Source organism: Salmo salar, chromosome ssa05 (genome assembly GCF_905237065.1).
Source record: "Salmo salar chromosome ssa05, Ssal_v3.1, whole genome shotgun sequence".
NCBI lineage: Eukaryota > Metazoa > Chordata > Actinopteri > Salmoniformes > Salmonidae > Salmo > Salmo salar.
In genome coordinates this window covers 63,212,970-63,238,239 of record NC_059446.1, presented here as the reverse complement: position 1 = coordinate 63,238,239, position 25,270 = coordinate 63,212,970, and the positions used below count along the sequence as shown (strand labels likewise).

The 25,270-nt window shown below is 43.9% G+C and overlaps 1 protein-coding gene across 1 annotated transcript in view; it reads left to right on the top strand.

Annotated features, from left to right (window-relative positions):
• The window catches only part of LOC106605411 (triple functional domain protein), a 134,886-nt gene that overhangs the window by 14,171 nt on the left and 95,445 nt on the right, over positions 1–25,270 (top strand). The window contains exon 2 of the mRNA XM_014201021.2: positions 710–766. Coding sequence (XP_014056496.1) covers positions 710–766 — 57 coding nt within the window. The remainder of the gene's footprint in view (positions 1–709; positions 767–25,270) is intronic.

The following is a 25,270-nucleotide window of genomic DNA, read 5'->3' as shown; positions in this document are numbered from 1 at the left end:
ATCGAACAGCCACTGCAGTTCGCCGCCCATTTAATCCCTAGCAGCAGCATATGCTGGTTTGTCTTTTGAGAAGCAGGCAAAGTAGAGCTAAGCTGGAGCTATCCCATAGATGAATGACCCAGAAAGAAAACAGGGCTGTACTGCCAACAGCCCACAACACCACAGTACTGCCATATAGACGTAGAAGTGAGTCAGTCTGTCAGAATGAAGAGAAAGCCTCACTTAACTCACTGTAATGTGCCACTGTAAAAATCAGAGCAGACAATGACAGACTGTGTTTAATTTTAATGACTCCAGGTGAATTATCCAGCATTCCAGCTTCAAAGATATCATTTTTTTCAGGCGTGTGGCGGTAGAAAGATCTACAGATTCCCGCTCAGTGGTTCTATATCATGATTCATTCCTGTACCAGTTTGTCAGCTGTAAGTCATTTGGTGGCTTCATGTTCAATTTTGACTGCATCCCAAATGGTACTCTATTCCCTGTATAATGCACTACTGTTGTATTGGGAATAGGGTGCCATTTGTGACACAGCCCATGTCTCATGCTGTTTCATGTCTTTGACTAGCCAGATACTGGGATCAAAGCAGCTCTTCCTTGTCCTCTCATCTGCAGGCAATAATCACATGCTCAAGGTCGGAAGAGATTCTCAAAGCCAGGCCACTGCATTCATTCACTGACTATTCTTTTTTCTTCTTAATTTTTCTAGATTCTCTCCCTCTTTCAAAATGTGAGCCCAAACTGGATGGACCCAGTCAACAAGCAGGTAATTTATTTACTTCATTCTTTTGCTTTGTCTGTGGAATGTAATGTGTAATTGTGCTACGCGTATGACGTGACATCTTGCTTTGGGATACCCTCTCAGATATCTGTTTATGCATGTTTGTGGTCAGGTTTGGGGAAGAAACAGAAACCGATCCTATCATATCTCGATATGAGAGAGAGAGAGATGAAATGACCTCTCATTTGAGCTCCCCTTATCTCTCTGCTTGGGTACATGGGTATACTGCACATACACAGCTACTATATATAGTATATTACATGGCTGCTGTTGACAGTGACCTGCTCTTAGTGCACCCCAGCTGATTGAGAGTGAAAGTTAAGTACAGAGGGTCTGGTTTAACTGAAGGTCCTCATCACTGACTCAGTGCCATCAGAGCCTACCGGTGAATTTTTTTCATCATGGATGCTTTCTTGTGTGTAGTCATTTCCTATTAGGCTCTACATGGAGTCTTGAAGGTTAATGTAGGATAGAGTTTTCACCCGTGACATTCTTCATGGCTAACTGGTCACTGACCTGATTATTTCTCAACTAGGTTTAACAAGGTGACACACGCAGACACACACACACAGACACGGCTGCACTTCACCGCACTTGACTAGTTGGCACATGGTCAACCAGACTGTCACCTGCTTTAATAACTGAATGCCATCACGGTCTCTGTGTTCTTTATGTTCAGAAGGCCTGTGTTTAAAAACACACACAGTCCAAACTTCATACCTACACGGACTGGTTACTGATCGGTCGCATATTCTGTTTTCCACATTCTGTTAGTTGAAGTGAAATATTTAACACATTTGTATCTACTATGATGAACCTGTTAGATGCTGCACATTCATTTGCAGGTGTTTCAGCTGCCAAGTTAATTATATAGGGTTAATAATGAGTTTCAATGAAGATATATGCTGACTCTGCTGTTACTAAAGATGGACTGGCTAGAGGGGAAAATGGTTTATGTGTGAATTATTCAATAAAGTTGACCAAACATTTTTCTATCTGCTGAAAATTCCCTTTGGATATTTTGAATGCTACATAGGTAGGAGAAGTAGGCTGTGTTATGTCATGATTTTTTTAGCTTACCTTCTGCTGGTGGCCAAAAATCTACCATGTGCACTAGGTGTCATGTTCTTGTGAACAAATTACAATTCTCTTTCCATATTGATATGCTTGTATCAGTCTAATACAGAACATCAGTATGTCTTTCAGGCAAGCATTATGATCATTCTTTGCCTTGTCTTTCTTACTGATAGCAATGCATTTTTTTCTGGAAGATCTTAGCAGAACAGAAAGTGTAAGATTGTGTGTAATTGAAGTGTATAGGCTCCACCGTACTATAATCTCCCAGCAGATCACAGAACTGTCTCTCCCTTAATTGGGGCTTGCTGTGGATCAGGATTAGTAAGAGCAGTTCTGCTCTGTTCTGTTCTGTGTTCCTGTGGGAGAGACAGAGGCACACACACACACAAAAATATCTGCTCTCCAGAGGAGGGCCTGTCTTTGGCCGCTGCCAAACCTCTGCCTGTGCTGTCAGTAGAGATCAGACCTGCTATGGTGACAGGGCTGGGATGGGAGGGCTGGGAGGGCTGGGATGGGCTAGTAGGTCTGGGCTAGGAGGTCTGGGCTAGGAGGTCTGGGCTAGGAGGGCTAGGCTAGGAGGGCTAGACTAGGAGGCATAGGATAGGATGGCTGGGATAGGAGGGCTGGGTTAGGAGGGCTGAGCTGGGCTAGGAGGTCTGGGCTAGAAGCGCTGGACTAGGAGGGCTGGGCTAGGATATCTGTGCTAGGAGTGCTGGGCTAGGAGGGCTCAGCTAGGAGGACTTCGCTAGGAGGGCTAGGATAGGCCATGCATTAAAACATGAGAGCACTCCTTTCATGTCTGTTGAAAGCAGAAGGAGAGGAGAGGCTCGCTAGCTCTCGTTCTCACACTCCCTCAGACTGATCATACAGTAGGAAGTGAGTTGCAACAATAGACATTTACTCTGTGAACCATTTCCCCATTGTCTATTGTCATTAAACATATATACAGCCAAATGCATCTCAGATGGCGCAGCAGGACTTTAGGATTCCCTATCAACAGAGACACATCTCTGGCTGCCATCTTTATTCTGAGAGCAATTCCAGGAAATCCCTTTGAGGACCATTAAGTCTCGTGTTTACATACAGAATGAGTCCAGGGTGTCTTCACTGTTCTCTGTTACGTGGCAGGGAGCGATGTACAGCAGATGGAGAACCCTATTTCCATAAATGTCTGATTTTATACAGCAGCAGTACATCTTCTTTCTCTGTTTGCATCCAGATAAATGTGACGGACGTCAGTTTGTCAGTGTCACCACACTCAGCAAGACATGCTGCAAAAGCCGCGTAGATCTTTTACTTAAACTTGCCCACAATATACAGAATATGTCATTCAGAAAATGAAACGCTTTTGTAATATGGAAAATAGCATCAACAAATAACAGATTAGAATGCTATATTACATTATAAGTGCAGCACAAATCACCAAAGGTTATTTGTTATTTAACTAGGCATGTCAATTAAGAACAAATTCTTATTTACATTGAGGGCCTACCCCTGTCAAATCTGGACAACACTGGGCCAATTATGCGCCGCCCTATGGGACTTCCAATCACAGCCGGATGTGATACAGCCTGGATTCGAACCAGGGACTGTAGTGACACCTCTTGCACTGAGATGCAGTGCCTTAGACTGCTGTGCCACTCAGGATGACTCCTATTGATAAATACCACAATAGAAGACCCTTAGCAGATTATCATCCCATCTCAATAGGTACCTTGGTATTGCCTCTTGAGCTACCAGTGTCGTGAAGACATTAACATGACCAGTGCAATATTGCACTGTATAATAATGATATATATCACACTATACTGTATATTGCCCTATATAATTCTCCATATATACCTGATAGGCCCTAGCTGTCAGCAGTGTTCATTCTCCAGGGAGGGCTGCATGCTACAGACAGTGGTAGAGTGATGTGGTGGTGGGGGAGGGAAGAGGGAAGTAGTGTTACCCAGTAATTGACTTAGTCCCACCCTTCGCCTGCAGGCCTGGTGGTCATGTGCCCCATATGTCTATGACAACACTGCTGAGGTCCTGCCTGGGCTGCATAGCATGTGAGCTCACAACAAGATTTTCAATTATAGAGTACAGCTATTCTGAACAGAAAAGCATTTCTATTACTAGTGCAAAGATGATATATATATCTCCCTCTCTCTCTCTCTCTCTCTCTCTCTCTCTATATATATATATATATATGTATATATATATATTTATACAGTTGAAGTCGGAAGTTTACATACCCTTAGGTTGGAGTCATTAAAACTCATTTTTCAACCACTCCACAAATTTCTTGTTAACAAACTATAGTTTTGGCAAGTCGGTTAGGACATCTACTTTGTGCATGACACAAGTAATTTTTCCAACAATTGTTTACAGACAGATTATTTCACTTATAACTCACTGTATGTCATGTCCTGACCAGCAGAGGGAGCAATTGTAGTAGTTTTGGTCAGGACGTGGCAGTGATTTTTGTGTTATGTGTGAGTTGGTTGTTGGACTCCCAATTGAAGGCAGGTGTGTTGAGTTGCCTTTGATTGGGAGTCCTATATAGTAGTGTGTGTTTTTCCTTGTGGTTGTGGGTAGTTGTTTTTGCACTGCGTTTTGTGAGCCTGCAAAACTGTTCCTGTTGTCGTGAGTATTGTTTATTGTTTTTCCCTGTGGATGCTTTGCGTGTTTTTATTAAAGAAATATGAGTATCCACATTCCCGCTGCGCCTTGGTCCATTCCTGACGACAAACCTTACAGAACTACCCACCACAAAAGGACCAAGCAGCGGAGGAGGAGGGAGCCACAGGAGAACAGCGTGATGGACTGGACTTGGGAGGAGATCCTGGTCGGAAGGGATCGCCTCCCATGGGAACAGGTAGTGGCACTCAGAAGAGTGGAGGCAGCAGGAGAGAAGGACCAACGGCGACGGTATGAGGGAACACAGCTGGGAAGGAAGCCCGAGAGGCAGCCCCAATAAAAAAAATTGGGGGGGCACAGGGGCTGTTTGGCGGGGTGAGGATGCAGCCCAAGGCCAGCTCCCCACACTAGCCCTGAGGTGCGTCAGCCCAGTCTGACTCGGCCTGTTCCCGCTCCTCGCACTAGCCCTAAGGTGCGTGTGCCCAGGCTGGCACGTCCTGTACCAGCTCCACGCATCAGGCATCTAGTGCGTCAGCCCAGCCTCGTCAGTCAGGAGTCGCCAGAGCTGCCCGCCAGTCAGGAGTCGCCAGAGCTGCCCGCCAGTCAAGAGTCGCCAGAGCTGCCCGCCAGTCAGGAGTCACCAGAGCTGCCCGCCAGTCAGGAGTCGCCAGAGCTGCCCACCAGTCAGGAGCTGCCAGAGCCGCCCGCTAGTCAGGAGCTGCCAGAGTGGCCCGTCTGCCCGGAGATGCCAGAGTGGCCCGTCTGCCCGGAGATGCCAGAGTGGCCCGTCTGCCCGGATCAGCCAGAGTGGCCCGTCTGCCCGGATCAGCCAGAGTGGCCCGACTGCCCGGATCAGCCAGAGTGGCCCGACTGCCCGGATCTGCCAGAGTGGCCCGACTGCCCAGATCTGCCAGAGTGGCCCGACTGCCCGGATCTGCCAGAGTGGCCCGGCTGCCCGGATCTGCCAGAGTGGCCCGGCTGCCCGGATCTGCCAGGGTGCCCCACCTGCCCGAAGCTGCCAGAGTGGCCCGCCTGTCCGGATCTGCCCGAGTGGCCCGCCTGTCCTCCGGGCCCAGCCCGAGTGGCCCGCCTGTCCTCCGGCCCAGCCCGAGTGGCCCGCCTGTCCTCCGGCCCAGCCCGAGTGGCCCGCCTGTCTTCCGGCCCAGCCAGAGTGGTCCGTCTGCCCGGGTCAGCCCGAGTGGCCCGTCTGCCCGGTGCAGCCATCGGCGCCACCGAAATGGGCGACGTCGAAGGTGGAGCGAGGTCCACGTCCCGCACCTGAGCCACCTCCAGGATAGGTGGGTTGGGGAGGGAGGGTGTAGCACAGTGCCGTCGTTGACGGCAGCCACCCTCCCTTCCCTCCCTTATTGTTTAGGGGGTATTGTTTATTGGTTTTGTTGGGGTATTGGGGATTTTTTGTGTTTTCTTTTTTAAGGTGCATTCTGGGGTCTGCACCTTTAAGGGGGGGTACTGTCACGTCCTGACCAGCAGAGGGAGCAATTGTAGTAGTTTTGGTCAGGACGTGGCAGAGATTTTTGTGTTAAGTGTGAGTTGGTTGTTGGACTCCCAATTGAAGGCAGGTGTGTTGAGTTGCCTTTGATTGGGAGTCCTATATAGTAGTGTGTGTTTTTCCTTGTGGTTGTGGGTAGTTGTTTTTGCACTGCGTTTTGTGAGCCTGCAAAACTGTTCCTGTCGTCGTGAGTATTGTTTATTGTTTTTCCCTGTGGATGCTTTGCGTGTTTTTATTAAAGAAATATGAGTATCCACATTCCCGCTGCGCCTTGGTCCATTCCTGACGACAAACCTTACACTGTATCACAATTCCAGTGGGTCAGAGGTTTACATACACTAAGTTGACTGTGCCTTTAAACAGCTTGGAAAATTCCAGAAAATAATGTTATGGCTTTAGAATCTTCTGATAAGCTAATGGAGGTGTACCTGTGGATGTATTTCAAGCTCTACCTTCAAACTCAATGCCTCTTTGCTTGACATCATGGGAAAATGTAAAGAAATCAACCAAGACCTCAGAAAAAAATGGTAGACCTCCACAAGTCTGGTTCATCCTTGGGAGCAATTTCCAAATGCCTGAAGGTACCATGTTCATCTGTACAAACAATAGTAAGCAAGTTTAAACACCATGGGACCACGCAGCCGTCATACTGCTCAGGAAGGAGACACGTTCTGTCTCCTAGAGATGAACGTACTTTGGTGCGAAAAGTGCAAATCAATCCCAGAACAACAGCAAAGGACCTTGTGAAGATGCTGGGGGAAACAGGTACAAACGTTTCTATATCCACAGTAAAACGAGTTCTATATCGACATAACCTGAAAGGCCACTCAGCAAGGAAGAAGCCACTGCTCCAAAACTGCCATAAAAAAGACAGACTACGGTTTGCAACTGCACATGGGGACAAAGATCATACTTTTTGGAAAATGTCCTCTGGTCTGATGAAACAAAAATAGAACTGTTTGACCATAATGACCATCGTTATGTTTGGAGGAAAAGGGGGGAGGCTTGCAATCTGAAGAACACCATCCCTGTCAGTGCAGCTCACAGATCATTGCACCTGTACATAGCCCATCTATAATCTAGCCCAAACAACTACCTCTTCCCCTACTGTATTTATTTATTTAGCTCCTTTGCACCCCATTATTTCTATTTCTACTTTGCACTTTCTTCCACTACAAATCTACCATTCCAGTGTTTTACTTGCTATATTGTATTTACTTTGCCACCATGGCCTTTTTTTCCTTTACCTCCCTTATCTCACCTCATTTGCTCACATTGTATATAGACTTATTTTTCTACTGTATTATTGACTGTATGTTTGTTTTACTCCATGTGTAACTCTGTGTTGTTTTATGTCTCGAACTGCTTTGCTTTATCTTGGCCAGGTCGCAATTGTAAATGAGAACTTGTTCTCAACTTGCCTACCTGGTTAAATAAAGGTGAAATAAAAAAATACAATAAAAATCCCAACCGTGAAGCACGGGGGTGGCAGCATCACGTTGTGGGGGTGCTTTGCTGCAGGAGGGACTGGTGCACTTCACAAAATAGATGGCATCATGAGGAGGAAAATTATGTGGATATATTGAAGCAACATCTTAGGATATCAGTCAGGAAGTTAAAGCTTGGTCGCAAATGGGTCTTACAAATGGACAATGACCCCAAGCATACTTCCATACTTCCAAAGGCAAAATGGCTTAAGGACAACAAAGTCAAGGTATTTTAGTTGCCATCACAAAGCCCTGACCTCAATCCTATAGAACATTTGTGGGAAGAACTGAAAAAGCGTGTGCGAGCAAGGAGGCCTACAAACCTGACTCAGTTACACCAACTCTGTCAGGAGGAATGGGACAAAATTCACCCAACTTATTGTGGGAAGCTTGTGGAAGGCTACCCGACACGTTTGACCCAAGTTAAACAATTTAAAGGCAATGCTACCAAAGACTAATTGAGTGTATGTAAAGTTCTGACCCACTGGCAATGTGATGAAAGAAATAAAAGCTGAAATAAATCATTCTCTCTACTATTATTCTGACATTTCACATTCTTTAAATAAAGTGACCTAAAACAGGGAATTTTTACTAGGATTAAATGTCAGGAATTGTGAAAAACTGAGTTTAAATGTATTTGGCTAAGGTGTGTGTAAACTTCTGACTTCAACTGTATCTCTCTCTCTCTCTCTCTCTCTCTCTCTCTCTCTCTCTCTCTCTCTCTCTCTCTATATATATATATATATATATATATATATATATATATATTATATATATCTTTCTGTCTCCTCTTTTTTAGTCTTTTATCATCTCAGTTTTAATCTCATCTGCTGTCATCCTTAGCTGAAGATGATGATGTTGATGATACTCTACCGTGAGGATCCTGTGAGGATTCAAGCTGTACCATTATAAGCCCAGCACCTCATGATGATCCTGTTAGAGGCTGCTCACTGCTCTCACCTTTACTCTCCCTTAATCCCCTGACTGCATGACCTAGCACAGCTGTCTCCATGTCATACACCACAGGGGTCCACTTGGCCCCACTCTGCCATTCCCTACGCCCCTACACCCCCTGGCCTCTAACAGTAGGAGGCGGTGACAACCTGTATGATGTATCGACCCGGCTCCCCTGTCACACCCGGTCTGCCAGCCCCCCCTGTCTCTCCTGCCTTCATCACAACACAACAGACCCGGTCCCACAGCCCACCTACTGTAACAGTGCTCTTTACTCCATTACAACCAGTCTTAATGCTAATTGTTAAGCTAACATGCCTCCACTCTCCTCCTCTCTCCTTGCCTCCTCTTCCGCTTCCGGGCTGCTGTTTGTGAGCAGTTGGTTGCTTGAGTCTCTCCGTTCCCACTCCTTAATTGCCTCCGCGCGTCTTCATACGCAAGGGACATGGAAATAATTCATGAGCAGTAATGAAAGCTGAAGTGTCACCACCTCAACCCAGCTCCCTTCCCTTAGTTCCTCCCTACACTGGCCTCTCTCTGTGGAGCAGAGTATAACAGAATATCAAATGAGCTCCAGAAACCACTTCCTTCTCTGGTTAAAACAGACCAAGTCTTGAGAGGCTGGCAGGAATCAGGATCTGTCAGACTGTTTCAGCCAACCCTAGCCCCAGCAGCCATGTCTATGATTATTATTATTTTCCCCTGTTTTTTCTCTCCAATTGGTAGGTACAGTATTGTCTTATCGCTGCAACTCCCGTACGGACTCGGGAGAGGCAAAGGTCAAGAGGCATGCGTCCTCCGAAACACGACCCAACCAAGCCGCACTGCTTCTTGACACAATGCCCACTTAACCCGGAAGCCAGCCGCACCAATGTGTCAGAGGAAACACCGTACATCTTGCAACCGTGTCAGCGCCCACTGCGCCCAGCCCGCCACAGGAGTCGCTAGCGCGCGATTGGACAAGGACATCCTTGCAGGCCAAACCCTCCCCTAACCCGGACGACGCTGGGCCAATTGTGCACCGCCCCATGGGTCTCCCGGTCGTGTCCGGCTGTGACAGAGCCTGGACTCGAACCCAGAATCTCTAGTGGCACAGCTAACACTGCGTTAGACCACTGTGCCACTCTGGAGGCCATGTCCATGGTTATTATTATTCAGACAGAGAGATCCAACGGGAGTTTAATCTGCAGAATTAGAATGTGAATAAAAGCCCATGTGGCAAATATTGAGAAAGACCCAGTCAGCGCCAGCTAGCAGAGCCTTTTACAGCATTTAGCTACAGTAGCGAAACTGCAAATCAAATCTGACAGCGAAAGCACAACCATTTACTACCTTCTCATCGAGCTAATGGATTTAGAAAGCTCACATCCATATTACGGACAGCATTAGGCATCACCTAATGTCATAAAGGAATAGGCATCCTCGACGCAGCAGTCTATTAACTAACTGACCGCCTGGTGATGTCACCAGGCATGCCATAACTCCATCCTGCCTGAAATTTCAGGCGGTCTTTTCGAATAGCTATTACAATAAAATGGCATTATTATATATTTTTTAATTTCCCAGTATTATTCCAACCTCATAGTGTGGAAATATATATAAAACACTGGAAATGTCACGGGCGTCGTAAGGATTAGACCAAGGTGCAGCTGGAACGTGTATACTCATCTTCTTTATTAAATCAAAAGAAGGAAAAACAAACAAATCACCTATACAAAACAACGAACGACACTAAACAGTCCTGTCAGGTGCACAGACACAAAACAGGAAACAACTACCCACAAATCCCATTACAAAAACACTCCTATACATAGGACCTTCAATCAGAGGCAACGAGGAACAGCTGCCTCCAATTGAAGGTCAATCCAATGAACTAAACATAGAAATAGATAGACTAGACTGAACATAGAAATACACTAACATAGAACATAGACCAAAAAACCCCGGAACACATAAAACAAACACCCCTCTTACATAAGTACATAGCCCAACAAACCCCGAACCACATAAAACAAACACCCCCTGCCACGTCCTGACGAAACTACAATAACAAATAACCCCTTTACTGGTCAGGACGTGACAGGAAAAGTATTTGACTGCACTGAGTTTTTGACTGCACTGAGCCTTATATATATAATAATATAAGTAATCAAATTACTTGCAAGAAACCAACAGTCTTTTCAGACAGAGACAACACAGGCCTTGCTGTGGTTCAAATGTCCATTATTGGTGATTGAGACTGTAGTCCTGGTATGTTGATGAATTGATGAAGACAAACACTGACTGGTCTCAGATCAGACTCAGAGACTCAGCGTCCTGGCAGGGCGACAGAGAGGCAGCATGGTAGTGATCCAGGTCGCCTATTAATACACCCTGCTGCTGAGCCTCTGCTCATTTTCTCGCTTTCTCTGTGTTAGCCTGGTTCAACCAGACTGAGCAATGCATAATCCACTGTTTCAGTCTGGTTTCACCAGACTAACCCTGGGTGTTAGGAAAGGCAACTCATCATCACACCTCGTTCCAGCCACAGCAACCTCAACCTGTGTATTATTAGTTTACCCAAAACACATCCATGTTACTAGGTTACCACTTCCTCTGGATTAGCTTGTTACCTGTGGATTTGACTCTTTAGTGCAATGTGGTCAGAATGAATGGATTACTGTAGATGAGTTAATGTGGTGCGCTGCCAAAAGGAACATTGTTTCAGGAAAGCTGGATCTAGCTGAAGTTAATGTTGCAGTTGTTACAAGTTACAACATAACACGCCATTCACAGTACTTTGTAGTCGAGAGAGAGTGAGTGTAGTAATGCACTATAAAGGGAATAGCATGCTATTTGGGACACACAGTGTCTGGCGGTCATTTCTGGGGTGTTTAAGCCACCTGTCCAGACCTCTGCTGCTGTGCCCATGGCCCCAATGTCCTCCCAGAGTCAGTCAGTTCACAGGCAGCAGCACTCAGCCTAGCCTGCCCAGAGAATGACAAAACACAGGCTGACGGCAGGCAATGCCCTCAGGGGGGGGAGACGCAACCCCTCTCACACACACACGTATTCCTGCACACACACACACACACACACACACACACACACACACACACACACACACACACACACACACACACACACACACACACACACACACACACCTCAGAGGACGGACTAGGGACGGGACACAACCTCAGAGAGAGCACTGCCGGTTCTGTTGCTAGAGAGCACTGATGCAGAGAGAGGTTCTAGTCCATCACACTCCCATCATCAGCCTCTGGAAGGGCCCTCCTCCCCCACACTAACCAATAGGGAGGCAGAAATAGCTCTAATGGTCCAGAGATTGGGTTGGGTGGAGGTGGTGGTGATGCACTGACTGTAATGTAAAGGGAGCTGGATGGGGCTTGGCTGGTTCTATTCCAAAGCTCTTAGCACAGGGGCCTGTTGACATGCTCATACAGAGCACTGGGGAGAACACAGAGATAGCAGATAGCAAGCACCATCCTTCCTCACTGGTCCTCACTGGTCCCTGGTCCATGGAGCTAAAGCTATTCTAGGGAGAGCCGTTCCTCTCTTTGTTGTGCTTGCTGCCCTTGTAACAGTCGTTTTTACAAGTGGCTGATTATGACTGTGCTCATCAGAATGGGATTAGCTCAGTTATCATGAGGCTAAAATGATTGTGTCACTTTCCGGTATGGAGAACATTTTTAAAAACAGAGGGAAGCAGGGGAACGACTACCTGAACTTATCCAATAAGAAACACTTATTTTAGTTTTCCATTTCAAAACGTTTTGCTACAGTGTGCACTACTGAACGTGACCTATGTCATTTAGTTTGGAACATGGCTTGGTCTGGTCAGTCTTCATGTTCTCCATGGGTGTTGGGAGTCTTTCTTTCATCCTGACACTTGATACTGTTTGTCCTCCACTGCTCTCCTCTCCTTTCAGAGATCCCTGTAGATAATTGGTCCTTTCATTTCATCCTCTAGTGGCAAATTAGGTCACCGAGCTGAGAGAAAAGCGGGTGGTCATGTGTTGAATGACTAAGAAACTATTTTGGACTATTTTCTAAACATTTTTTTATGAATTGCTGCATACATGATGAGGGCAAAGCTGTTGTTTATTGTCGTAGATGTGTTACTTAGGCTATGGCTTTTGGGGGGGGATGGGGCTAGAGTTGTTATGCTTTATTTATCTCACCGTGCTGTGAGGATTTGGTGTGATGTGGCTTGTTTGTCCCTCTGGGGGAGCGATAGCTGTAGACTGAGCCTGTCCAAAGGGCAGGACAGCGTAACTGAACAGAAAGAGCTCAGCTCGTCTGAGGAGGTCATAATCTCTGACTGTGTCGATTTGGACCTGCTCCAGTACCATGCCATCACTATTACCATTATCTTGGCTAAGGTAATCCAAAGGCATCCTGGCTGCTAGCTACGACGTAAGGCTCTCATCTGGTGTGGACACCACAACCCATTATGCAGAACTAGTCTGTATAAAGAGGCTTGGAGGGAGTTTTGAGTTTGGCCCAGATAACATACCCAGAACGTGAACGTCCTTCTGCCTGAATCTGAGGGCGAAGGAGTGGGTGTCTGACTCAACAGATTGTAAGAATATTTACAGTCATGGTTTAATTTGTAACTGACAGATCTGTAAGATAATTGTAAAGACTCTTCCAAACAGGAGATACACACAGGCCTGCACCATTATATTGTCAATTAGATAAAAATAAGAAAATCGATTATTTCAGATCTGTCACGCCCTGACCTTAGAGAGCCGTGTTATTTCTCTATTTGGTTAGGTCAGGGTGTGGGGGTGGGCATTCTATGTCATGTATTTCTTTGTTTTGGCCGAGTATGGTTCCTAATCAGAGGCAGCTGTCTATCGTTGTCTCTGATTGGGAATCATACTTAGGCAGCCTTTTCCCACCTGTGTTTGTGGGTAGTTGTTTTCTGTTTTGTATGCTGTACCTGACAGAACTGTGCACTTTTTGTTTATTTGTTATTTTGTTTGAGTGTTTCATGGAGTAATAAAAATAATCATGAACAATTACCACGCTGTGCTTTGTTCCACTCCTTCAACTTCCGACGATTACCGTTACAAGATCTCTACAATGTAGCCAGACCTGAGTGGAAAGGAATGAAGTAGGATGGACATTTCTGTTGAGAAAAAGTGCACTGGTATTAAAATGTTTAATATTTCAAGAGGCTGTCGTATGTATGTGTCTCTAACACAGTGATGACTATAGAAAAAAGGTTGGTAGGTAGAACATAGGAATGCTGGGGATGCAAGCTGATCCTAACTGTTATAGGCCAATTTCTATTTTGCCCTGTTTATCAAAGTGTTGGAAAAACTTGTCAATAATCAACTGACTGGCTTTCTTGATGTCAATAGTATTCTCTCTGGTATGCAACCTGGTTTCCGCTCAGGTTATGGATGTGTCACTGCAACCTTAAAGGTCCTAAATGATGTCACCATTGCCCTTGATTCAAATGTTGTGCTGCTATTTTTATTGACGGCCAAAGCTTTTGATAAGGTATACCATTCCATTCTTGTGAGCCAGCTAAGGAGTATTGGTGTCTCTGAGGGGTCGTTGGCCTGGTTTGCTAACTACCTCTCTCATGGAGTGCAGTGTATAAAGTCAGAACATCTGCTGTCTCAGCCACTGCCTGTCACCAAGGGAGTGCCCCAAGGCTCGATCCTAGGCCCCAAGCTCTTCTCAATTTACATCAACAACATAGCTAAGGCAGTAGGAAGATCTCTCATCCATTTATATGCAGATGATACGGTCTTAAACTCAGCTGGCCCCTCCCTGGATTTTGTGTTAAATGCTCTAAAACAAAGCTTTATTATTGTCCAACAAGCTTTCTCTGCCCTTAACCTTGTTCTGAACACCTCCAAAACAAAGGTCATGTGGTTTGGTAAGAAGAATGCCCCTCTCACCACCGATGTGATTACTACCTCTGAGGGTTTAGAGCTTGAGGTAGCCACCTCATACAAGTACTTGGGAGTATGGCTAGATGGTAGACTGTCCTTCTCTCAACGCATATCAAAGCTGCAGGCTAAAGTTAAATCTAGACTTGGTTTCCTCTATCGTAAGTGCTCCTCTTTCACTCCAGCTGCCAAACTAACCCTGATTGAGATGACCATCCTACCCATGCTAGATCACGGAGACGTAATTTATAGATCGGCAGGAAAGGGTCCACTCGAGCGGCTTGATGTTCTTTACCATTCGGCCATCAGATTTGCCACCAATGCTCCTTATAGGACACATCACTGCACTCTATATTCCTCTGTAAACTGGTAATCTCTGTATACCCGTCATAAGACCCACTGGTTGATGCTTATTTATAAAACTGTCTTAGGCCTCACTCCCCCCTATCTGAGATGCCTACTGCAGCCCTCATCCTCCACATACAACACCCGTTCTGACAGTCACATTCTGTTAAAGGTACTCAAAGCACACACATCCCTGGGTCGCTCTCTTTTCAGTTCGCTGCAGCTAGCGAGTGAAACAAGCTGCAACAAACACTCAAACTGGACTGTTTTATCTCCATCTCTTCATTCAAAGAATCAGCCATGGTCACTCTTACTGACAGCTGTGGCTGCTTCGCATGATGTATTGTTGTCTCTACCTTCTTGCCCTTTGTACTGTTGTCTGTGCCCAATAATGTTTGTACCATGTTTTGTGCTGCTACCATGTTGTGCAGCAGCCATGTTGTGTTGCTTGTGTTGCTACCATGTTGTTGTCGTGTGGTGTTGCTTCCATGCTGTGTTGTCATGTGTTGCTGCCATGTTATGTTATTGTCTTAGGTCTCTCTTTATGTAGTGTTGTTGTGTCTCTCTTGTCGTGATGTGTGTTTTGTCCTATATTTTTATTTTTAATCCCAGGACCCGTCCCCGCAGGAGGCCTTTTGCCTTTTGGTAGGCCATCATTGTAAATACGTTTTTATTCTTAACTGACTTGCCTAGTTAAATAAAGGTTAAATAAAAAAAGATATATAAAAAAAATGAATATGCTACTTGGGGGTGTTTTCGGCTAGGTTCTATGGGCTGGTTTCCTGGACAAGTCAAGTTTCCTTGACTAAAAAGCATGCTCAATGTAGAATCCCCATTGAAATATTTTTTGGGCCCTATGAATACCTTGCTCCTCTACGGTAAGCCTTGGATTGGGTCAGCTCTTCGCTAGTCTCTAAACAGACAGACAGGCAGGTGTGTCCCTTTTCCCTGTCAGTTCCCTCAAGTAGCATTAAGGCCCTAGTAGTGAGGATGTGAGTGTGCCTTTCTGCTGTTGATTGTCTAATCTTTATTATAAAGAAATGACAGTGTGTGGAAGGTTAGGTGTAGGTCTAATGAATAAACCCCCTTTATTCAAGCCATGTGGACAGCCATGGTGGAGGTTTAAGCCAAGTAAGTCAGGAAGAGAAAACACTAGTATAATGAATATGAATTGGAATTGCAGACCTTTACCGTACTACTGAGTATGTTGTAACATTAGTTCACTCGTTATAATAACATTAAGAATCAACGGAAGGTGACCTCTCGTCTAAGCTGTGCCCTATTTTCCTTTCTCCCCCCTGGGGGCAGTGGAGACCGGATGTAGGATTTGGGGCTGGTTCCCTCCCTCCCTGGTGTGCCTGTGCCCTCACTGTGACTGACTGGGCAGTGTGCACTGACACCTGCTGGACTGGGAGGGAGGGACCACGGACTGCAGGAACCAGGCGCTGGGCTGCATCTGAAATGGCACCCTATTCACTATATAGTGCACTACTTTTGACCCGGTTTTAACACGGTTATAAAATGGTAATGTGGACAGTATTCTTTCTGTCTCACATCAACACATTATTCACATGATGTGCATTCTTGAGATCTCTTTTGCCCTGGTTACCCGGATGTTGGTGACAGGCAGCCATATTGAGGAGGACAGTTTGAATTTGTTAGTAAACGCTGGGGAAAGAAGGGGGCACGGTCTGCCCTTACACTGCATTTAGCTTCTTAATTCAATGTTATCATGCTTGGCTGTCTAGCACTGTGACTGAGAAGGAAAGGCTTTTTCCGCCATATGGTACTGTAGTCTTATTTCCATTCAAAGATGGGGTGGAGTCAGAGTACACATTCAGATGTGGTTATGCGCTGTTTTTGAATGGAAACCTAACTCCAAAAGACCTACAATTAGCCAAATAAGAGCAGCAGAACATCCACAATTAGGAACTGCAGCTTCTTTCCCACTGCGTGGCCTGTTTTTCAATGTAAAAGATAGTGGAGAGCTCTCAGCTCGACCAAAATAAACAGCTGGCAGATTAATCCTTGGGATAGGATCTGCAGCAGAACCGAGAAAGAAAATCTAATTGGCAATGATCTGAATAGCCGTGCAATCTTTTGCTAATTTTGTGGTGCTTTAAATATGTCCACACTCTCAGTCAAGAGGAGGCTCACTAGTGCATACAGATGGCTAATAGTGGGGCTCTAGCTGGCTGTTTTCCATATTTGTTGTTATGCTGTGGCCATCTGATATTCCACCAGATAGAGGCTGTTGTTGGAAGGCTACTGTTTACAAAAGGAGTGTTTGACTTTCCAGCTCTACAACAACAGTGTTGGGGCATAGTGTGTGACCCTCCATCCAGAGGAAAACATATGAGATGTACTCTGGTGTCCAGTCTGTGTATTCAGAAGACTGGCTGGGTTTTTTTGACAGGGAGAAGTGTAGTGAAAGCCTGTTCAGTGGTAGAGCTGGAGAGGGCAGGAGCTGTCTTTGCACTGCCTGGGGATATCATGAGCTCATAAACACTAACGCTGGTCTATGCACCACTGGATGCGCAACACACACACGCAGGGACCTACAGTACACGCACACACAGTAACACAAGATCCCATATCCATCACTATCTCACTGTGCTGACTGGACAAGGATAAACAACAGCACTGATTGTATCTGTGAAAGAAAAAGCCTCTGTAACAAGACTCTTTCTGAATGTACTGGTAAATAACACGATTTGGCAGTAACAGGCGTTATTGTTTTATGCTAGAAGCTGCGTGTTTGTTTCTCTATGTGTGTGTCAGGTTTTTCGTTAGGAAAATGTGGTGCCGGACATTTTACCGGCAGCATTTTAATTGAACTGCTATACAATGAAAGAACAATGAAAACCAATCGAACATGAGAGAAATAGGCTACTGGTTCCACGGCATAAGTCTTTATAAAATAATTGCCACCACGTTTCTATGGTCGGATCTTACTTTGAAGCAATGTAAGACATGCCTCATAATAGGAAGTAAAACGTTCAGGTTTCAAACATTTAAGTATATGTTTTGAAAATGCACAGGCTACTGCCTCCAGCCCATTGCAAAGTGGTGTGTGATGCGCTGAAGCCTGCCTACCGTTGCCTTAATGCACTTGAATGGCGAATGGGAAGTGTGCTTCAATTACCAGTTGAGAAATACAAAATAATAGCTTTTTTTTTCGTGGCCATCAAAGTTGTTTTTTAACACGCAATCTTATTTAGAATTGTTACGCAATGATTGGGCTTATAAAAGCACATGCTTCACTCCAGCAGCAACTAACGAGCTGTTTAAGAAGCTGTAGCAGCAGCTCTCACGCTGTCTGAAAGATTTCCGCTCATAGGCTTTGTATCTGCATGCTCTGTGTGTGTGTGTGTGTGTGTGTGTGTGTGTGTGTGTGTGTGTGTGTGTGTGTGTGTGTGTGTGTGTGTGTGTGTGTGTGTGTGTGTGTGTGTGTGTGTGTGTGTGTGTTTGTGTGTGATAAACATAACGAGTAATGAAAATAGACACCCGTAGGCTTGGGCGGTATCCAGATTGTCATACCTTCATACTGACCTTGTGCAAATTGGGATATTCGGTAATATCGGCACTGAACACAAGGGGCGATTTTGAAATCAGAAGGTTAGCAATACTAAAAAGTACATGTAGAATCCAATAGAGAATGCTAACTAGATGCTAACAAGCACATTGTGAACATTTTATAGAGTCTCTGACCTAAAGTATTTGCAGGACAGACATCCCAGCTCATAAAGTTATACAAGTAGCTAAAAAATGCTACTCACAGTTTGCTGCATGCACAAAACAAATATTATTTTTGATTCAGGAGGGGATTCTCTGTGTTACCAAGCAAAACATGATTTTGGAAGAAGCTAACCACTTAGTTAGATGGCTAACTAGATACTTAATTAAAACACCAAATGCACAACTGCAGAACATTTATCAAAATTTTAAACAGTTAAACAGATTTTCAACGCTGATACCGATTACTGGAGGACCAAAAACCTGATACCGATTAAGCGGACGATTTTTTTTAAATATATATATATATATATATATTTGTAATAATGACAATTACAACAATACTGAATGAACAATGAACACTTTTATTGTAACTTAATATAATACATAAATAAAATAAATTTGGTCTCAAATAATAATGAAACATGTTCAATTTGGTTTAAATAATGCAAAAACACAGCGTTGGAGAAGAAAGTAAAAGTGCAATATGTGCCATGTAAAAAAGCTTACGTTTAAGTTCCTTGCTCAGAACATGAGAACATATGAAAGCTGGTGGTTCCTTTTAACATGAGTCTTCAATATTCCCAGTTAAGAAGTTTTAGGTTGTAATTGTTATAGGAAATATGACGCGTCGATTATTTATCTCTATGCCATTTGTATTTCATATACCTTTGACTATTGGATGTTCTTATAGGCACTTTAGTATTGCCAACCTAATCTCGGGAGTTCATAGGCTTGAAGTCATAAACAGCACTGTGCCTCAAGCATTGCTAAGAGCTGCTGGCAAACGCAGTAAAGTGCTCCTTTTTATGAATGCTTACGAGCCGCCTGCTGCTGCCTACCACCGCTCAGTCAGACTGCTCTATCAAATATCAAATCATAGACTTAATTATAATAAACACAGAAATACGAGCCTTTGGTCATTAATATGGTCAAATTTGGAAACTATAATTTCGAAAACAAAACGTTTATTCTTTCAGTGAAATACGGAACCGTTCTGTATTTTATCTAACGGGTGGCAACCCTAAGTATAAATATTGCTGTTACATTGCACAACCTTCAATGTTATGTCATAATTATGTAAAATTATGGCAAATGAATTACGGTCTTTGTTTGGAAGAAATGGTCTTCACACAGTTCGCAACGAGCCAGGCGACCCAAACTGCTGCATATACCCTGACTCTGCTTGCACTGAACGCAAGAAAGTGACACAATTTCCCTAGTTAATATTGCCTGCTAACATGCATTTCTTTTAACTAAATAAGCAGGTTTAAAAAATATACTTCTGTGTATTGATTTAAAGGAAGGCTTTGATGTTTATGGTTAGGTACATTTGTGCAACGATTGTGCTTTTTTCGCGAATGTGCTTTTGTTAAATCATCATCTATTTGGCGATGTTGAAGTAGGCTGTGATTCGATGATAAATTAGCAGGCACTGCTTTGATTATATGCAATGCAGGACAAGCTAGTTAACCTAGTAATATCATCAAACATGTGTAGTTAATTAGTGATTATGTGAAGATTGATTGTTTTTTATAAAATAAGTTTAATGCTAGCTAGCAACTTACCTTGGCTCCTTGCAGCCACATGGTCCTTTTGATGCTGCACTCGAGTAACAGGTGGTCAGCCTGCCACGCAGTCTCCTCGTGGAGTGCAATGTAATCGGCCATAATCGGCGTCAAAAAAGGCTGATTACCGATTGTTATGAAAACTTGAATTCGGCCCTAATTAATCGGCTAATCGGTCGACCTCTACTTCATAATGAAAAATGATGTGACAGGTGAAATGAAGAACGCAATCTTCTTTATCTCCTAACTCATTGCCCAAGTTGACTGCATGTATTTACTTAAATGTAGATACAAATATTCCCATTTATAAAAACAAACATCAATGAAATAGTTTCAACGGTATTGACGGTATTGAAAAACCATCTTGTGGCTATTTCTAAATTATGCAAATGAACCTATAGACCGATAAGCATGACCAGTCAAATGTATATACATCGACTGGTATTTCCATCAGTGAATAGGCTAAAAAGCATTATTTTACAATGGGATTTTTTTTCAATTGGCCAGCGGCAGTTTTATTTATATGGCTTAAAAAAACAATACTGTCCAAAAGCCGGCTATTACCGCCCATTTGTCTGTCTCTCGTGTGTGTGTGTGTGTGTAGACTAGTAGACCATTGAAAGCCCTCCATGGTTGTTCCTGTGGGAGCAAGCTGTGACTCCAAAGCTTGTAAACAGGAACCAGCAGGGTTTTAACAGACTCACAGCCCTGCAGGTGTTTGGATTGAACACACACTCTCCTTCTAGCTAGATGTCTTTCCTCTTCTTCATGGTTGCATCCCAAATGGCACCCTATTACCTTTTACCTATATAGTGTTACCTATATAGTGCACTACTTTTGACCTGGGCCCATGGGCTCTGATCAAAACTAATGCACTACATGGGCCCTGGTCAAAACTAGTGCACTATATAGGGAAAAGGGCACCATTTGGGACATAATTCATGTTGAGCGCTTTATTTCCATTGTTCGGGCAGGAACTAGCATGGATGTTGACCCTGTTTAGACCCATGCACTTTATCTGACATGGATTGTCTAGTCAAATGATTATATTGACAGAAAGAGCCTGACAAAACTGTTATCTGTTAGTTTTGAGAAATCATCATTCCAATGACATTGTAAAACTGTCTTGTTAATTCTAGAATACAGGAATTCAGGTTGTTCCTCTGGTATGCTAGCTAGCTGCTATCCCAGGTCATCTGCTTGGTTTGTAGCTGATAAGAGAGACAGGTTGCATCCCAAATGACGCCCTATTCCCCATAGGGCTCCGGTCAAATGTAGTGCACTATAAAGGGAAAACGCTCCTATTTGGGACGCATCTGGGATCTTTTTCTTGTATGTGTGGTGGTCTGTGAATGGCTTGACAGGCCTTGTTAGGTTGACTCAGGCCTGCTCTTTAGCCTAGTGTTCTACGGAGCCTGACATGAGTTTGCCCAAGGGAGAGTCCTCACCCTGCTGTAAACATTGTCTGGGACAGGGTTACCTTTAGGGGTCTATTACCTGCTGTATGTCTCAATGGTCTGTCATATATCAACTGTCCCTCTGTAGAGGAGCTTTCTCAGTCATTCCCCTCAGGTAGTTGGGTCCAAGTATGATTTCAAATCAAATCAAATCAAATTGTATTTGTCACATGCGCCGAATACAACAGGTGTAGACCTTACAGTGAAATGCTTAGTTACAAACCCTAACCCACAAGGCAGTTTAAAAATAAATTACAATAAAAAATACCTTAAAAAAATATTTGAATAAGAAAAAAAAGTAGCAAATGATTAAAGATGTTTTCTTTCAAATACTTAAGCTGCACTTTATTAAGCTTTTCTGGCTCAATGGAACAAATGAAATAGTCCCAAAAGGGCAAACCACGCCCATCTGGCAGCCCAGGCAGACACTCTAAGAGGTATTTGAAAGAAAACAGATACTATTTGAACCCAGCTGGTCTGGTAATAAGGTGGGTGAGAGGTAACTGGCCCCGTGTCATATAATTAAATGAAGACATGAATATGGACGATGTGTCTGTGGGTGTTTCATAGTGATGAGCAGTGGAGTGCTGGGACCGGTCTTTGATCCTGAATTTGAATTGACATTGGTTGCTTCCCAAATGGCACCCTATTCCCTACATAGTGCACTACTGTTGACCAGGGCTCTGGGAATAGGGTGCCATTTGAGACCCAGTACTAGTCTCTGATGGGAGTATTGGCAGCAGCTTTGTTACATTGATACTAAAAGCCTGGCTCACATCCTCTCACATGACCTTTTAATTTCACTATGTTTAGCTGGTGTCAGTATTTTGCAGATGCAGACTGCCGTTTTTATTGTGAGGTTTGGAAGGTTTCTCTGTTAGGCAGATAGTATTTTAGCCAAGTATCTTTACTGCTGTCAATGTTGTAATCCTCCTCAGTCACGACATTGGGATTTCTCCTGGTCTGTGTCCACATCAAGGATACATCCCAAACGGCACCCTATTCCTTATATAGTGCAATACCCCATAGGGCTCTGGTCAAAACTAGTGCACTATATATGGAAAAGGGGACCATTTGGGACGTGCCCATGTTGAGCAGTTTATTTCCATTGCTCGGGCAGGAACTAGCATGGAAGTTGACCCTGTTTAGACCCTTGCACTTTATCTGACATGGATTGTCTAGTCAAAGGATCCTTTTGACAGAAAGAGACCAATAAAACTATTTGGGGTACTATTTGAACCCAGCTGGTCTCAAGTTTCAAGTTTCAAGTTTTAATATCACATGCACAAGTACAGTGAAATGCCTTTCTTGCAAACTCAAAACCCAACAATGCAATAATCAATAACAATGTATTACTTGAAAAAAACACAATAAGAAATATGAAATACACAATAAAGTAAGTAATTAAGCATACTATATACAGGAAATATATTTTGAAAGTCAGTTCCAGTACCATATTTACAGGGTCTGGTAATAAGGTGGGTGAGAGGTAACTGGCCCCGTGTCATATAATTAAATGAAGACATGAATATGGAAGACGTGACAGTGGGTGTTTCATAGTGATGAGCAGTGGAGTGCTGGGACCAGTCTTTGATCCTGAATTAGAATAGACCTTGACTGCATCCCAATGGCACCCTATTCCCTACATAGCCCAAAGGACCCTTTTCAAAAGTATTGCACTATATAAGGAATAGGGTTCCATTTGGGATGCATCCCTGATGTGGACACAGACCAGGAGAAATCCCAATGTCGTGACTGAGGAGGATTACAACATTGACAGCAGTAAAGATACTTGGCTAAAATACTATCTGCCTAACAGAGAAACCTTCCAGTCCTTTATAAAAACACCAGTCTGCATCTGCAAAAACCTGGTTAAATAAAGGTGAAATAAATCAAATTTAACAATTTTAAAAACATAGTGAAATTAAAAGGTAATGTGAGAGGATGTGAGCCAGGCTTTTAGTATCTCTGTAACAAAGCTGCTGCCAATACTCCCATCAGAGACTAGTACTGTGTCCCAAATGGCACCCTATTCTCTATATAGTGCACAGCTTTGACCACAACCCTGGTCAAACTAGCAACCTCCATGTTTAAATGAGCTCATCTGTGCTGTCTTCTTGGCTGAGTAATGTTACCTCCTTAAACTCCCACCTACCACCCCTCCTATCATCACCAATGATTGGAGGGTGCTAGAGATCGTAGCCTACATGATTGGATAACAATCATGCAGCCAGCAGTTTAACCCAGGTCAGATGAAGCCTTTCACTCCTGAGACGGCAACAAGGGCTAGCACCGCTCCGATTGGCTGACTGAACCCCAAGGGGTGTGTGTGTGTGTGTGTGTAGGGATTTTTCTGCCATTGTAATCCTTGGGTGGGCAGCCTGAGTGTTAAATTGGGCAACAAATCCAAACAATGTAAGAAATGTAATAAAAAGTTTAGATGGGAAAACTTAAATGACTAAAACCAGATATAAAGTATGTAGAAAATATAATAGAATGAATTTAGCATTTTTGATTTTGTTATTATGTTTGAGCATAAGAACACGGCATTAGCCATTGTAAAGTGCTTAGAATTGCAGGAAATACCCTTTAATTAAAACTGCAACAATTTTCACTCAGCTCCATTGAAAAATGCATAGAATTGCAGCAAATTTGCTTTAAAACTGCAACAAATTCCCTCAGCTCCATGGAGAAATGTTTGAATTGCAGCAAATTGCCTTAAAAATTCTAAAATGTCTCTACACTTCCAAGATGGGGTGTGTTGGAAATTCAGCTGTGCCCATTGCCACGCCCCTGCCACACCCACACCTATGCCCCTTTTTTCATCCAGAAAAACAACCTGTGTGTGTTGTTAACATTCTACTCATGTAACAGAGGAGCAGCAGACAGACAGGCAGTCAGTAGCTCACTAAGACCAGTCAGTCCACAACAACTGTGTATGCATTCATCTATCTGCCCTGACAGCCAGTGTTTTATTACACAATGGCTGATGTGGGTTGGGTTCTGGGAATCCCAAGGGTTTTTTTGTGGTTCAATACAGACATCATTGAACCCTGGGCCCTGGTCAAAAGTAGGCACTATTTAGCAGTGTACGGACATCTGTGTCCAGTGGGAAATTACTCCTCTTACTTCAATTTCAAATTCAATTTAAGGGGCTTTATTGGCATGGGAAACATATGTTTACTTTGCCAAAGCAAGTGAAATAGATAATAAACAAAAGTGAAATAAGCAATACAAATTTACAAAAGTTCTAAAAGAATAAAGGCATTTCAAATGTCATATTATGTTTATATACGGTGTTGTAATGATGTGCAAATAGTTAAAGTACAAAAGGGAAAATAAATAACTTTTACTTCTCCTTCTCCTCCTTTTCCTCCCTCTCCCTCCTCCTCTCTTACCGCTCCCTCCTCCTCCTCCTCCCCCCGCTCCTCCTCCTCCTCCCGCTCCTCCTCCTTAAGTTTACCTCAGGGAACACCACACAAAACTTTATTGGTTCATCTCAATGGCTGGTGCCTCAAAAGACAATAGGATGGCTCACACCAAAAACATGTAGTGCAGCATAAAAAGAAAACGGAGCAGATCAGATGCTCGGCTCCCGAGTGGCACAGCGGTCTAAGGCACTGCATCTCAGTGCTAGAGGCGTCACTACAGACACCCTGGTTCAAATCCAGGCTGTATCACAACCGGCCGTGATTGGGAGTCCCATAGGGCGGCGCACAATTGGCTCAGCGTCGTTCGGGTTTGGCCGGTGTAGGCTGTAAATAAGAATTTGTTCTTAACTGACTTGCCTGGTTAAATAAAGGTGAAATAAAAAATAAA